Genomic DNA, 17,099 nt, shown 5'->3' with positions numbered 1-17,099 from the left:
TTTGAGAATTGGATTTCAGTGCAGAAGTCTGCCGGAGTAACACTATTAACTGATGCATTTTGGAAAAAAAACATGTTTTCCCATGACAGTATCCCTTTAAGCTGAAGATTTGAAAAAAAGTCAAGGGTAGGTAAGCCTTACCTATCATTATAGCTATTTTGGGGGAAAATAAGTATTACAAAATTTGGTGTTGCTGGTCCTTTAACAAACCTGTCTTTGCCTGGGGAACTCTGACTTTTGCAACATTTGTTTAAAAAGTAACAGTTACTTTCAATATTATTTGTTTTTACAAATAACTTTACATGAACACTGAAAAGTCTTAATAAATGCATACTGGAAAGTTGCTTAGAATTCTTTTATTAGGCAGATTTTTATTTTTCACTTGCCCTATATGTTCTGCTACTGTTTGTGTACAAGTAACTCATGACTAATGAATGCAGTGTCCTCGTTTTGCTGCATGATAATAAGCAATGTAAGATATAATAATATTTATAAATAATAATTGTGCTATTTCCATCTCAGCACAAAAGAAAACCTGCCATTGACTTTAATATTTTGGACAAGGGCATTATACAGGTTACCTTCATTCTGTGCATCTGCTGTCTAGAGAAGGCATGTTGTTTCTGGAGAGATTGGAACTGGACTTTCATACTAATGAGCTGCCGCTCCATTTCAGACCTGCGATCTTCAACCTAATAAAAAATAACGAAAAGGTTGATCTAAAGAATCTCAAGTATATACAGCCGGCCTAAATTATACTTACATGTTCTCAGTGACAACAGTTCCTTCATCTAATCACCTTAAGTACATGGAATCTATTCATTAAAATGTACTCACACACCCTTTTCCTCTGCCAGATACAAATATTCCAAGACGCTACAAGCACATGTATGGGATTAATTAGGTTTTTCACACCTCCTTGCTACTAAAACATTGAATACTAAACCTACAGGGTTGTTAAATAAAAGCCCATTTTTACTTTCTTTAATGAAAAAGAAATCTATCTCCAATATACTTTAAATAAAAAATGTGTCCTGTTTTTATAAGATGCCTGACTGTATACAGTGAAATTCCCCCTTCGTTTTACTTGCTCTGACAGCTGCAGATAGGAAACTTCAGACGGTCCCTAACTGCTCTGCAGGGAAAACAATCATACTTTCAAGCAACAAGGGGGGAGCCCCCACCTTACTTCCCAGAACTCTAGCAGCTTTCTTTTTTCCCTGTAACAACTGTCTAGATTTGTATCCACGACCCAGTGCTGTCTGTATATCCTGATTATTAATCAGTCTTGCTGTATCAGCTTCTATAGCAGATATTTGACTTGTGCTGTTTTGATCATTTATGACGATCCCTAAACTTAATCTCCCAACTGAAGCCCAGACCACACTGAGCATGTGCGTAGTCTTGGTCTTGCAAAGATGTTTAACAAAGTTACAAGATGACAGCCCCCTTTGGCAAACTTCGAAAGCATAAATCATTTGTTTAATTAGGCTTCTGGTGCAGTAAGTTCATGTTTATATTTAGTATACAACATTATTCTATTCTAGACTTTAGTTGCCCTTTTAAGTATTACAATAAAAGTACAGAAGGCATGAAAATGATATTACCAGGCTCCATCTAAAAAATTAAAGAACTAAACTGTAGCCCATCCTCAGTACCCTCCCTGCTACATCTATTTTGTTTAAAGGATTCCCTGTGTGTCGACCTGTGTAACATAGTAACATAGTAACATAGTAATGTCCCTGTGAAAACAGGGGAAGATATTATCTTTGAATGAATTTGCATATAATGATAAGTTTGTTTACATATGAAAATTCAGCACCGTTTTGAGAAGCATTATATCTGTATATGCCGATTATTTCGTTTTAGATGAGCTTTAGGTAGCTCATAAATGTCAGATTTTTTTCAGTGCTTTGAGATAAAAGTTTAACAGTAATCAAAGAGAACTGGTCAAGTGTGCCAATACTTTTGCAAGGCACTGCATTTATATATATATAATTGGTTTTTCTATAAAATGCCAGGGGCGCTAGCATTTATAGCTGTTATCACGGTGTAACTTGTGCCTGCTGAGATAAATCAAGATAAGTAAACAGAAGGCCACCTGATGGCATCAAGATTGAAAAAAAAAGGAGAAACGGCTGATTAGGTAAATAATAAAGGAGCTTGCATAGCACTACAAAAAAAACAAAATTTAGATATGGCAACAAAATGTTAAGGATACAAGAACACTTATGGTCAGGACACACAGGCAGATTCGGGAAGATTAGTCGCCCGGCGACAAATCTCCTCTTCTTCAGGGCGACTAATCTCCCCGAACTGCGACTCCACCGGATAAAACTTAATCACCAGGCGACTAATCTCCCCGAATCTGCTGGTGTGTCTCTGCCCTAATGAATAGGGAATCATATAGCCTCTCTTGAGTTCTCCAAGACAATGCTAATGCTGAGGTCAGCTTCAAAAAGCCTGCTTTTGCATTTTCTGGGCTGACCTCCACTTTACATAACTTCACTCAGACAGAAGCTGTGTACAGATACACAGAGATAGGGAAGGGAGCAGATCTGCTTCACTCCACCTGCAGACAAAATGCAGGTTGAGAGCAGCAGAGTCAGCATTATCTATGCCCTCAGCTTATGGCGTCTTCAGCCAAGGGCTCACAAATGATGTTGACATATACTATATATTTTGTTCATATAAGAATGTTCATAATTAAACATTTACTTTACCTCTGCAAATAAGGAGTTTCCTTTACTGTTGGGGTCTTGTGCTTGTTGCAAAGCAATGTCAAGCTGAGCTTGCAGGTCTTGATTTGCCTCTCGGGCTTTCTGTATTTCAGGATACACAGATAACGGTAAGTGGTGGCTTTAATTGCTTTGTCTTAAATGACTACATCAATTAACTGCAATTGCATAAAGTATTTATCTAAAGAGAGCACTCAATGCTTTTTGTAATACCTCTAAAGCTGAAAAATAGCCGACTGCTTCCTTTTCTCGCTCTTCTTTTTCAGTCTGAAGGCGCTCCAGCTGTCTGCTCTGGTTACCATTTGTCAGTAAAAGCTGCTGCTCTCGATACTGTAATTCATTCAGCTCTTGTTCTAAATTGTCCTGTTAAAAATATGTGTATATGTGAACTGTTTAAATGTAAATACAACAGGTACATAACTTTGGGGAGTATTCATTGGTGTTTGGATTCAGATTCAGTATACAACTGAAAAAGAAAAAGGCTGTAAGCCTATAAGCGTATACTGAAAACAAAATCTATACGGCTACTGATCTCTGGGGTATATTCAGAGCTTGGGGGGCTGTGATTTACTACCAATTCAAATCCTCACTGCTTGTAGTTATTTATCTTTATTTCTTTAAAAGTAGTACAAGTAAAACTAAAACGTTACATTTTTCAGAGGACCAGAAAAAATGGTGTAAAATCCGGTTAAATGTACTATATATTGGTGCAACCACAAAGTGAAGATGTAAAATGTGGAACCACAAAAGAAAAAGATGTAAAAATGTAGTAAAACTTAAAATTATGGGATGTGTTAACATGGATTCGGTCCATCCTGAAGGATCAGTTTGAATAATTAATTTTTTGGTGTTGCAGTCCTTTAATGCATAACCCCCCACCCCGCCACCACTAATTTAAAGTCTAAGCAACAGACCATACATCTCAATACCATAATGCAAGCTTTAAACCAAGATATTTTACAAATTAAAACTGTTAAATGAAATAATCTAGCAGTATGACTGGAGAGAGCTGGGAAGCAGAACTATGATGCAAAAGGTGTTGACTAAAACTTACTCAAGCACAGTTCTGTTTGCGAGGTCCCTCCATTCAATCTTTTGGTACATTTAGGGGAGGATTATTAAGGGTCGAAGTGAAAATTCAAATTTTTTTTTTTTTGGCAAAACGCTCAAATTCAAATTGTGAATTATCCAAATTCGATTCGAGTTTTAATTTTGAATTTTGAGATTTATCATTCGAATTCAACTATTTGCCATCTTAAACCTGCCGAATTGCTGTATTAGTCAATGGGAGAGGTCCAGGGATCAATTTGGTGATGTTTGCAGCCTTCCTGACAATTTTTTTCAGAGAAAATAAACTCAAATTGAGATTAGGGATGCACAGAATCCAGGATTTGGTTCGGGATTCGTCCTTTTTCAGCAGGATTTCGATTTAGCTGAATCCGGCTGAACCGAATCCTAATTTGCATATGCAAATTAGGGGCGGGGAGGGAAATAGTGTGACTTTTTGTAACAAAACAAGGAAGTAAAAAAATTTGCGTATGCAAATTAGGATTTGGTTCGGTATTAGGCCGAATCTTTCGTGAAGGATTTGGCCGAATCCAAAATCGTGGATTCGGTGCATCCCTAATTGAGATTTTTTAATTAAATTCGATTTTTTTCTAATTCAAATCAAACTTGACTCAGATTTTCGGGTCGATTCAATTCGGCCGAGCTGAGAAAATTAGATTTTATTAATAAATTTCGACTGATCGAAATTGTCATGTGAGTTTTTAAAAAAAATGACATGAATTCGAAATTTGACCCTTGATAAATGTGCCTCTTAGTGACGGGGGCGCTGAGAGCAAGCATATTGGGACCAGTATTTTGAGCCACAAGTTGTATACCAGCAGCATGCCTGAAATGATCTAGTATAGTGGGGTGCATGTAGTGCTTTCACTAAAGTCATCAAAGAATTAATTTTAGAAACAGATTGCTAAAAAGCCAGGATGCCAGTGTCTATGGGGTTCCATTATATGAAATAGGAGTTCTTAAAACCATTTGTTTACCAGTGATTGCCTTTTAAGATGCATCATTAAGTATAATTCATAAGCATATTAAATAAATGAAGAATTTAAGTCTTTAACATATTCCATTTATATAAAAATTAAGTTGTTGAATGAAAACTTCAAGGCTTGAAGCTACACAGTCATTAAAAATGCCTTTGGAGACCAAGGTTTGTAACAATATAAAAATGAGTATTATAGGTAGGGTGTAAGTCTAATTTAAATTAAGAGTTTTGTGTAATAAAGAAATGATTCACCTTTGCAGTTTCAAGTTCAGTCTTTTCCAACTGAAGGGTCAGCATTTCAGAGGACATGGTTTCATGAACACGTTCCGACATCATGCGCAGTTCTTCCGACTTATTGGCCAGTACCTCAGTTTGATAGTCTAATTTGTGTTTCAGTTGTTTCTCACTTAGTCTTGCTTCATCCAGTTCGGCTTTCAGTTTCTCTAGCTGCAGATTTCAAATAAGATGCAAACATATCATAAGAATACAAAATAATATTGAATTCTCCAATTGATCACCAAATAAATATTTCAATTTGTTATTATTATTATGGTATTATGCTAAAAGACATCTTTTGAATACGGAACCCTAATTTGCCTTACAAATGCTTTGTAAGGCTACAAATGTATTGTTATTGTTACTTTTTATTACTGAGCCTTCTATTCAGACTCTCTCCTATTCATATTCCAGTCTCTTATTCAAATCAATGCATGGTTGCTAGGGTAATTTGGACCTTTGGACCTTGCATTGCAAACTGGAGAGCTGCTGAATAAAAAGTTAAATAACTCAAAAACCTTCAATAATAAAAAAAATTTAAAAAAAATTGCAAATTATCTCAGTATAATACTCTCTACATCGTACTAAAAGTGATCTCAAAGGTGAAAACCCCTTTAATATAAGCTTCAGCATATTGAAATAAGAAGCTTTCTAAATATAATCAATTAAAAATTCTGTATCGTTTCTGAAATAATCACGTTATCTTCACTATTCTTCTCTCAGGATCTGTTTCTCTTCATTCTCTCTACATGCAGCAGTTGGGTGTCAGATATTCACTGACAGTTAGATCCATTATATCTTATAGGGGGGCTTCATTTGCCTAGAAGATGTATTAGAGCTCACTCTATTCAAATCACCAGACACCATGTCTCTCTAAATGCAGAATTTGTGCAAAAGGCAGTTCTTTTGTTAGATTTTGTTTGTACTGGAATCAGTTATTTGAGTGAGCTCTAATTCATCAGTTAGTAAAGGGATCGCCCCTTAGAAGATATATTGGATCTAACTGACAATGAATATCGGACACCCAACTGCTGCAAGATGACAGAATGAAGAGAAACAGATGCTGAGAGAGGAATAGCGAACATAAACTTGATTATTTCAAAAACGATGCAAAATTGTTAACTGATTGTATTTAGAAAGTTTCGTATTTCAGTACGATGAAGCTTATATTTTAATTTTAGCTATAGTTCCCCTTTACAATAGAATGATGCCGAAAGCAGTGGACAAATAAAAAGTTCACATATCTTATATACACAAATGTCAGCCCCACAGGGTATATTCCCTGAGCTTTAATTGAATTCAACTGACAAATTAATCACTGACATAGGTTCGATTCCACTCAGAAAGGTATTAACTCCTGTAGGCAATTTAAACAGTTTAGAGAGCCTTCATCTGACTCACTGAGACACTAGACCACACACCAGAGAGGAAAGGCAAAGGTAAAATCTTACCGTATATACTTGAGTATAAGCCGAGTTTCTCAGCCCCCAAAATATGCTGGAAAACTCTACCTCGGCTTATACTCGGGTCAAGCGCAAAAACGGTCGCCGGCGTCCAAGAATAGTCGCCGGCGTCCAAGAATAGTCGCCGGCGTCCCAGAATAGTCGCCGGCGTCCCAGAATAGTCGCCGGCGTCCCAGAATAGTCGCCGGCGTCCCAGAATAGTCGCCGGCGTCCAAGAATAGTCGCCGGCGTCCAAGAATAGTCGCCGGCGTCCAAGAATAGTCGCCGGCGTCCAAGAATAGTCTCCAAGAATAGTTGCCTGCATCCAAGAATGGTCGTCGGCACCTCCAATGGGAACAGAAACCCTCAATTTTTTGATTGAAACTTACCAGAAGCTGCTGCATTTCTCACCCTAGGCTTATACTCGAGTCAATAAGCTTTCCCAGTTTTTGGAGGTAAAATTAGGTACCTCGGGTTATACTCGGGACAGCTTATACTCGAGTATATAGTGAAAGGAAATTTTGCAAAGAAAACTACACCTTTAAGACACAAATGCAAGAAGATTTTGAAATAAAGTACACATTTTAGGAAAAAATTCCAGACCTTATCTTTAATCTCACTGAGTTCACGATGATGGTTCCTCTCAAGTTGTTCCTCAAGTTGTTCAAGACTAAGTTTCTGTTGCTGTCTTATGTTTTCACATTCTGAAGTCAGACTCTCTAGCATGCGATTTTTAAGTTCAACTTCTCTTTGAAGGGAGTACTTCTCTTGTTCTAAGTTCTATGAAAAAATAAAGAGAATTAGTTTTGGAATAATATCATTACTAATGAATAATAATTGTATTTGATGTTTGCCCTTGCAATGCACAACCCTACTTTAGGATAAATGTCACAAAACTCAGCCAATGTTTCACCTGTGAAAGGGTCTTGTCAGAGTATAAATAAAGCCTGTTAGGCCTGTATTGCAGGCAGAGATTGTAGCTGCAACTTTGAACTGGCTAACATACAAGTAGTAGCTACAACAGATTTACAGTAAGTCTTAACTATATGAAAACAATTTTAAAAATAAACTTAGTAACTGCCTTTTGGAATCAGGAAGGAATGTTTTCTCTTTGAAGAAAACTGGAGGATTCATTTGCAAAAAAGGCTAAACTTTGCAGACACGTGCCCCTTGGAAGTTGCACAGCAGCTCTATGCCTAGAAGTTTATAAGGGGTTTTTAATTTTCTTTGTAAGGAGCCACAATTGCGTAGCAATAGTACAAATATGTGTGCAAAATACTGAATGTTTTATAAAGTCTGTAGACCTGTGACCAACTTTACGGAGAAAATACCTTTCTTTTAAACATGAACTCAGGTTCATGTAAAAAAAAAAATGCATAAAAACTAACTGAACTGGCAGAAATATATGTATATAATACACAAAAGCCATGAATATCCTGTAAATTATATCCTTATAAACGGTGACTAGTGATGTCATCAGTTATAAACGGTAAGTAGTGATGTCATTTTTGTCACGACTCTCTAAAACCTGTGTACTATAATAAATAAAGTACCCCTTGTTGAAAAAGGCCTCGTACTTTTATATGGTCATGGAACTCCTCTGTGACTTATAATATCCTTATAATATCTTATAATATCCTTATATTTTACAATAAGGGGTACTTTATTAACTATATATATTATTTTAAAGGAGAACTATCACGAAAATGTAAATGTAATATAAGCGTCAGTATACTCAAACAAGAAACTTTCTAAATACAATCAATTAAAAAAATTCTGCGTTGTTTCTGAAATAATCAAGTTTATGTTCACTATCCCTCTTCTCAGCGTCTGTTTCTCTTCATTCTGTCTTCATTCAGCAGTTGGGTGTCGGATATTCATTGACAGTTAGATCCAATACATCTTATGGGGGAGGGGCTTCCTTTCCTAGCAGATGTATTAGAGCTCATTCAAATAACTGATTCCAGTACAAACAAAATCTAAATGCGTTTTGCACGGATTCTGCATGTAGAGAGACAGGATTTCAGGTGATTTTAATACCAATACATCTTCTAGGCAAAAGAAGCCCCTCTTTGATCAAACAATCAATGAATATCTGACACCCAAGTGCTGCATGAAGAGAAAATGAAGAGAAACAGATGCTGAGAGAGGGATAGTGAAGATAAACTTGATAATTTCAGAAACAGTACACTATTTTTAATTGATTAGATTTAGAAAGTTTCTTATTTATTATTTCTTATGATGAAGCTTATATTAAATTTTCATCATCCCCTTTAAAAAAATGATTAAGAGAAACCTATAATTTTTGCCTCTGACTTGTAGGAGCAATTTCCCAATTCTCCTGTAGGTAGTCTAGCATGAAGTGGTGGAATCTTGGACTTGAATTCCCTCTGACTTTAATTCCTCTCTGTCTGGAGAAGATCGTACTGCAACATCTAAAGCAGTTAATTGCAGGAGGCTAAGGGTAAGGTCACACTGGGCGAATTGGGGAGTTTTAGTCGCCTGGCGACTAATCGCCTTGTCTTTGCAGCGACCAATCTCCTCAAAAGCCTTGCCTCTGTCTTGCGCCGGCTAAAATGAAAAGTCGCCTGCGGCATGGCACACGCGTCGCTTCGTATTCCAAGGTCGCCCGGAGTTGCCTCGCAACCTAAAGGTGATTAGAGTGCTGTGGTCCTCCCTGATAAACCCTGGTTTGCCATAGGCCTTATCTTTTATATGATTTTTTATGATAATTCTACATATATAAAGCTTGCATTTTGCCACAAGAACTTACTTCAATAGTGCCAGTCATTTCATTTCGCTGCTCCTCAAGCTGATTCTGGAGATCACTTTGGCTCTCCAGCAGTTCCAGTCCATAATGTGCGGCTTTTACTCTTTCCTCTTCTGCCTCCTTTAGCTGACGGCGAAGTTTCAATACAGTTTCTGATTCCTCCATTATGAATAATTCTATAAATAGATGGAGATAAAGGGAGGTGTTACTTTATGAACAAGAGTCCAGTACCCTCCTGCACTCCACAAAAACCCATACTTGGATGTTAAATCAAAATTGGATGACATTGGCAGTGATTAACGTGAATGATTCTCTCTTTACAGTGCTCCATAACTGATTGATGCAAACTAAAATATATAAAAAATATTAACAGGCAATATAAAAACAATAATAAACAAGCTTGCAGTGTGAGTTCATCTGTGAGTTGATAAATGCGACCATTCGTTAAAACACCTTTTCTGTTAACTGTGAGCTCTGTCTGGGAATTAGTCTGCAGCATTTATTGCTTTGTCCATCCATCAACCCCTTCCCTTTGGCTCTCAAATTTAGCAATCTCTCGAAAAGAAACTTGAATGGAGCCAATAACTTAACAAGAAACAAAATGCTTCATAGGTAAATAGAAACTATGTTTATTAACACTTATTTGTGGCTTATATCTTAACTGCAAATTGCCTACTAGGGAACATAAGTTTGCTGTAGCTAGCAGGCCAGATTTAAAAAAGTAATCTCTTCAAAATGCCAAATCCTGTTTAAAGTGCCATCTGTTTTACAATATGGCAGTTATTGTGCTACATTAAGTAGAAGTTGTGCAAATGATGCTGGGACTGTAGATACATTTCCATGTTTCCTTTTGGCCTATGTCACTTTGCATGTTTGACAAATCAATAGTCTGGCAAGGGAAGGGTTAAAATTAACCAAAATTGTTTAATGAGCTAAACGAGCATTAAGGAAAAAACATTTGCATTATATTTGTAATAGGGATGCACCGAATCCGGGATTCAGCCTTTTTCAGCAGGATTCGGATTGAGCAGAATAATTCTGCCAGGCCGAACCGAATTTGCATATGCAAATTAGGGACGGGGAGGGATCTCTCGTGATTTTTTGTCACAAAACAAGGAAGTAAAAAAGGTTTTCCCCCCATTTGCATATGCAAATTAAGATTCAGATTTGGTTTTCGGACAAATCTTTCGCAAAGGATTCGGAGGTTCGGCCGAATCCAAAATAGTGGATTCGGTGAATCCCTAATTTGTAAAGTATAAATTCTGGTACTCTTGTGACTATGTGGGGCCGTGTGTGGATTATTGTGCAGTAACCCATGGGAACCAATCAAACTGGCCACGCAGGTGCAAATTTGCCCAGTGTAAATAAATTATCGATATGGTGTCTACTTTTTTATGTCAGTTAAACAACAATAGTCATACACAAGATTATGACAGTTCAGCCACCCCAAAAAAGGGGCTCCGGTCAATGTAATGTCATTCAAAACCCCACCAACCTCATTGTGCTACTGGGGCACACACTGCTGTGGTTCCAGAGGGGGAGGAAGGGAGTTATCTCAAAGACTTCTATATTTTATACTTTTGTTTTTGTTCCCCTCATTTTTCTACATTACTCCATGCATTTTAAGTAAAATACAAAGCCCAGATTGTTTGAGATCTATACTGCTGAATGAAACAGAATGAACTTTACCTGCTTGTATCAGTGTTTCAGCTTGTTGGGTGCTTGCCCCAACCCAAAGCCAAACATAAGTGTTGCAACAGCTAAGACTATAGCCAGGGTATGGGGACCATTTTTACTATTTAACTTTTATAATCATTTTTTATATTTGTTCAATGGAAAATAAAAGTACACTTTTTTTTTTTTTGCTAATACATAGTTACATAGTTAAATTGGGTTGAAAAAAGACAAAGTCCATCAAGTTCAACACCTCCAAATGAAAACCCAGCATCCATACACACACCCCTCTCTACTTTTAATTAAATTCTATATACCCATACCTATACTAACTATAGAGTTTAGTATCACAATAGCCTTTGATATTATGTCTGTCCAAAAAATCATCCAAGCCATTCTTAAAGGCATAATGGCATGTTTGCTTGTGCCAATGGCACAGGGTCATACTCCAGTGGCAAATATGACTAGGAAGATTTTCATTCATCCAGGTCATGTTATATCTAATACAAGTAATTCAAAAATGAACAACTGGACTTGCTGAGTAATTATTGAAGACGTTTCACTACTCATCCGAGCAGCTTCTTCAGTTCAACTGACTGGTGTGGGAAGTTCTCGGCATATAAACTCTTCCACTAATCCAATCACAATGGTACACTGCAACTGTTCAGCATTTAGCAAATCCTAAAACATAGCAAATCCACTGCATTTCAATCTTTAATCTGTGAGCACTAGCAAGAATCAGCCTTTGAGCAGTTCAGAGCCAATTTTTGAATCCTAGAACCCACATTTGTCCCTGCTTGGAACCACTACTTGACCCCCACTGCCTTATCCACAACTCCGATGCCCCAAACCACACACAAATTTTGAGGCCAAGCACACAAAGTGTGGTGTGCACAAAGGATTTTGGGTTAAAACATAACATTTTGCATAATTTTTGACCTGAGCACACAGTTTTTTAACGCGGCGCCTGTTAAATGCACACAAAATAATTATTTTGTGCACAAAATTAAAAGGAATATTGTGTTTTTGTGTAAGGGCTCTTATACACGGGCAATTTTTTATACATTTAAAGGGGACATGTCGCTCAAAAAAATTATTCCAAATACTATTTTTGATATTAGTCAAGCAAAATAAACTTTAATTACACTATATAAATTATTTGAATCTTGTTTCGGTCTATGAATTCATAATTACAGCAAGCAGGCAGGAGCCATTTTGTGGACACTGTTATTAAGACAAGTCTTGTATCATCTCAGAATCTTGTTTGTGCACCAGAATGGGGGACCTGATGTCCATCCCCATGCCCTGGCTACACAATTAAATCGTGAAGAGAACAGGGGAATGTGAGGAGATCAGTGACATGTAGGAAGTGCTGAATGGAAAGTGAAAGTAATTGTCTGCCCCGCCTCTATGCCTAAGGCATAGAGGAGGGGCAAACAATATTTGATTGACAGCTGAGATTTTTATATGCGTTTACAACAGCTATGATGCTTTAATAAAAAAAAAGAATTTGGGTGACAGGTCTACTTTAACACAGAAACTCACTAATTGATTCCATTATTTTCTGCCTGACTGTCCTCATGAGCATGTTGCAATTTTTTGCACGTTATGTGCCTTCAGCTATCAATAGAATAAAGGGTTGTGTTTGGAATGGAAAAAAACAGCTAGCTGCATAAAAGAAAGTGTTTAAATGCAATATATGTATTTTTTTTTTGCAGTTTGAAAAACACAGAAACAAATTCCTGTATATAAGAAGTCTAAAGGAGTAAAACTTGCTATACCTGCAACAATACCGACCCGCTGCAGTACTCAACCGTGAGCGCACATAGAGAGGGGATTTTTTTTTTTTTTAATGCTTTCCCATTAAGACAGTCTATGTGAAGCTTTTGAAGTTGGGTATGTATACAGCTCTGTTGGCAATAGCCATGAACAATATAACATCTTGTATTATTCAGTGTATTCACAGCGCTCCCCAACGAACCTCTTTATTCATTGTCAAGTTTTGTGATCCAGCTTTAGTTGTACTTATAAGGTACAGCTAAAAGAAACCAACGTGACAAGATCTTTTGGTTATCCAGATAATATAACAAGGGACACCGATTATGAAAATCAGATGGGAGGCTATCCGTTTGTAGTTGTTTTATTACTGCTAATAATAACATTATAACAATGCTTATTATCGGGTTTTATTTTTAAGCCAAAACAGAAATAAAATTTAAAAAAAAAAATCAGGAAATTGCTATTATCTCCATATTGAAAAAACAGCCTTTTAAAATATATTTTTCATTTCTTTTGACTTGAGCTAGGGATGCAAAAACTCACAGGTTATGCAGGTCAGCCCACTCTAGTTAGACAAGAGCTGCATCTGCGCTGGGTACATTGATTATTGATTTATTGTGCAGAATAAAGTCTGTAAAATATGCACAGAGCAGGAAGAAGAGGTGAGTCCTACAGAGACACGGCTTGTCCTAGGAAGCCCTTGTCATTAGCCATGTACCATAATGTGAACACACACGTGCCATACAAAGTGCCCCTTGGGAAATTAGGAAATGCAGTGTACAGCAAGGGTCACTGGCTGCAGCTTAGCAGAAGTCAATATAGAGTGCATCGAGGCATTTACAAAGAAGCAATCCATAAAGTCAACCCTATGGCTGTAGCTTTCGGGCTCTTACATGGGCTTTTAAATGCAATATTTAGTGCACCTATAGCCATTAGAAATGTGTGTTTTCTTAGCCACACTATGTTTTAAGTTTATGATGCAAGTCTATAATGTATTAAAATAAACTCATGCTGAATTCACAAATGCACTTATTTGATATGAAAAAACGTGCATTTAAGTGCAGTATAGTAGTTTTCATGCTATCGGCACACGTTTTAATAGATGCACATTCAAGCATCTGTGTGTTTCATCGTTAAATAACGTTTCAAAGCTAAATCAACTATTTCACTGACTATTTCAGTTGGTTTGGTTCTGGGAACTGTTTGTGATGTCTTAATAAAGGTCCTCTGTGCAGGATTGAAACGTCCACTTACACCGGGGGTGCCCAAAAGGTAGATTGAGATCTACCATTAGACTTTTAGCTGATGATCAGTAGATCTCAAGACACTGTCTCGTCTTGAGATCTACAGCTTGACTAAATCAACCTTCTGTTTCATTCAGATGTTTATTCTGTTACGGTGGTTACAGAAGAAATAGTTAATAATAATAAATGATTATTCTAATAAATAATTATAATAATATCATAATAATATAGTATAATAATGATACATAATAAAATTCTTAAATATAGCAATATAACTTTACCCATAAATCATTATAATATGTAAGCAATACAAAATGCTAGCAATGCTATTTATGGATGTAGATCATAATGGGACAACATCACTAAAAGTAGACCCCACATTAGTATGGGCACTCCTGACTTACACCATTAAAGCTTTGCACATAAATTAAGTCCCATGAGTGCTCCGTCTTCTTTATGCTGATATTACTTTTTGCGGCAGCAGCTGGGCTTTTTCGCCTTTTTCTAGAGGTGAGTGCGCTGCTCTTCAGACTCTGTGTGTATGTGTATGTATATATATATATATATATATATATATACATACATACATACATACATACATACATACATACATACACAAACACACAAACACACATACATACATATTAAGGATGCACCGAATCCAGGATTCGGTTTGGGATTCGGCCAGGATTCAGCCTTTTTCAGCAGGATTCAGCTGAATCCTTCTGCCTGGCCGAATCCAATCCTAATTTGCATATGCAAATTAGGAGTGGGGAGGGAAATTGTGTGACTTTTTGTCACAATACAAGAAGTAAAAAATGGTTTCCCCTTCTCACCCCTAATTTGCATATGGAAATTAGGATTCAGATTCGGTTCGGTATTCGGCCAAATCTTTCACAAAGGATTCGTGGATTCTGCTGAACCCAAAATAGTGGATTTGTGCACCATATATTGAATAAAGTACCCCCTCTTGTAAAATATAAGGATATTATAAGTTACAGAAGAGTTATGTGACCATTTCAAACATAACATTTATAAATTAAGTCACATGCTTTGTGCTGATACGGACCAAACGTCGGTTTTACATGCAACACAATATACTGCTTATTTCATGCAAAAAGACCCCTGGTTCTGGTGTTTTCTTTCTCTACAAATACACTGTTTTTCCATGCACAGGGGCAGCTTTGCAGCTTAATGGAAGGTGGTGCTATATATATATATACACACACAGTCTTTTTTTCATTCTCCGGGTGCTAGGGTAAATGTGTATACATATTGTTCTTCAACAAACCCGCACTCCGATTTGTTGATAAAGTCCCTGGGGGGGGGGGGAACATTGGGTACAGAAGTATGAATAAAATTTGATATATATATTCAAGAAGTCGGAGTGCGTTTTTGTTGAAGAACAATATATATATATATATATATAATATATATAAAAAATTGTAGAAAGGACCAGCACTCCGTGTTCCAAAAAAAATCAGTGCTTTATTCAAAACTCACAGTGTCTCCAACGTTTCGACCCTCTTTGGGGTCTTTATCAAGGATAAAGTGCTGTGTGTTACAAATATTTAAATACCCACAAACCCCCACAAGAGACGCCCTGAAATGACATCATGACCAATTGAACAATTTGATTGGTCATGATGTCATTTCAGGGCGTCTCTTGTGGGGGTTTGTGGGTATTTAAAGATTTGTAACACACAGCACTTTATCCTTGATAAAGACCCCAAAGAGGGTCGAAACGTTGGAGACACTGAGTTTTGAATAAAGCACTGATTTTTTTTGGAACACGGAGTGCTGGTCCTTTCTACAATTTTTTATATATTTATATTTGACCTAGCACCCGGAGAAAGAATACATGTCAAGGAGTGCGGGTATCTTCCATATTTTTGCTATATATATATATATATATATATATATATATATATATATATTATATATATATATATATATATGTATGAAGCCTTAAGGGCAGACACGCTCAGATTCTGGGAGATTTAGTCGCCCGGCGATAAACCTCCTCTTCTTCCGAGCGACTAATCTCCCCGAACTGCCTCCCGCCTGCTAGAATGTAAATCGCCGATGGGATGGCACTCGGAGCGTATCGTTTTCCGAAGTCGCCCGAAGTTTTCTCGTGAGGCAACTTCGGAAAACAAAGCGATACGATTGCCATCCTGTCGGCGATTGTAGCCGGCGGGAGGCAGTTTGGGGAGATTAGTCGCCCTGAAGAAGAGGTTTGTTGCTGGATCTGAGCGTGTGTCTCTGCCTTAAGAGTCCTCCGCCTAAGAACTGAATGAAAGTAAATGTGATTGAAGTGTAGTGTAGGGGTCTGTTTATATTGTGTGCACTGCTGCTTCTGACTCCTCAAACAACACTGAAAGCCACAGTGTTTCGGGGTTTTTATTGCCACTGTGTCAAATACAGCTTTCGGGCGGAGGTCTCCTTTCAGCAAAACAGCAAAGCGAGCTGCTACAATTGAGTGTATATCACTCATATTTATCAATAGTTTTCCTTGAATAGAAGCTGCAAAAAAGGGATAGAAACACAAAGTGCAACGCCTAGAAGACTCACTCGGTCTGGCCGCTGAATGTTACCTGCTCGCCGTCACCGCCTTCTGCTGCTGCTGCTGCTTCTTCTTCGCCGCCGCTTGTTGCTGTTTGAATGAAGAGAGACAGCCTGTCACATCTCGCGAGAATCTGCGGCTGCGCACCAGGCACCGTGTGAACCGGAAACGGGTCAGCTGTCAAAGTTAGAGCTCAATGGGAGGAGGAGGGGCGCTGAGAAAAAGCGGGAGGGAAGCTGTAGTAATGGGTCCCCCTTGTATCCCAGGATGCACTGCTGTATGCTAGTCACGTCACTGATCTTATACAGCCCCTTTACTGTTTGCCAGAAACTACTGTCAGTGTATGAGACAAGCCTCTCCCTATAAATATGCCTAGATTGTACCCTATTATGCCTAGATTCACCACTATTATGACTAGATTGCACTCTATTATGCCTAGATTGACCCCTATTATGACTAGATTGCACCCTATTATGCCTAGATTCACCCCATTATGACTAGATTGCACCCTATTATGCCTTATGACTAGCGTAGCCAGGGCCGCCATTAGAAACCACGGTCCC

At 37.6% G+C, this 17,099-nt stretch overlaps 1 protein-coding gene across 1 annotated transcript in view; it reads right to left on the bottom strand.

Moving 5' to 3' along the window:
* spdl1.S (spindle apparatus coiled-coil protein 1 S homeolog) overlaps positions 1 to 16,641 on the bottom strand; it is a gene marked incomplete at its 5' end in the record, with an annotated part of 34,160 nt that extends 17,519 nt beyond the window's left edge. Inside the window, 7 exon segments of the mRNA NM_001091334.1 lie at positions 582 to 692; positions 2,724 to 2,822; positions 2,952 to 3,101; positions 5,038 to 5,232; positions 7,107 to 7,283; positions 9,277 to 9,449; positions 16,545 to 16,641. Of these exon segments, the coding sequence (NP_001084803.1) occupies positions 582 to 692; positions 2,724 to 2,822; positions 2,952 to 3,101; positions 5,038 to 5,232; positions 7,107 to 7,283; positions 9,277 to 9,438 (894 nt within the window).
* Between the last annotated feature and the right edge of the window lie 458 nt (positions 16,642 to 17,099).

The sequence above is a fragment of the Xenopus laevis genome, chromosome 3S (genome assembly GCF_017654675.1).
Source record: "Xenopus laevis strain J_2021 chromosome 3S, Xenopus_laevis_v10.1, whole genome shotgun sequence".
Classification (NCBI taxonomy): Eukaryota; Metazoa; Chordata; class Amphibia; order Anura; family Pipidae; genus Xenopus; species Xenopus laevis.
The sequence above is the reverse complement of the archived record's forward strand: the minus strand, read 5'-3'. Positions and strand labels throughout refer to the sequence as shown.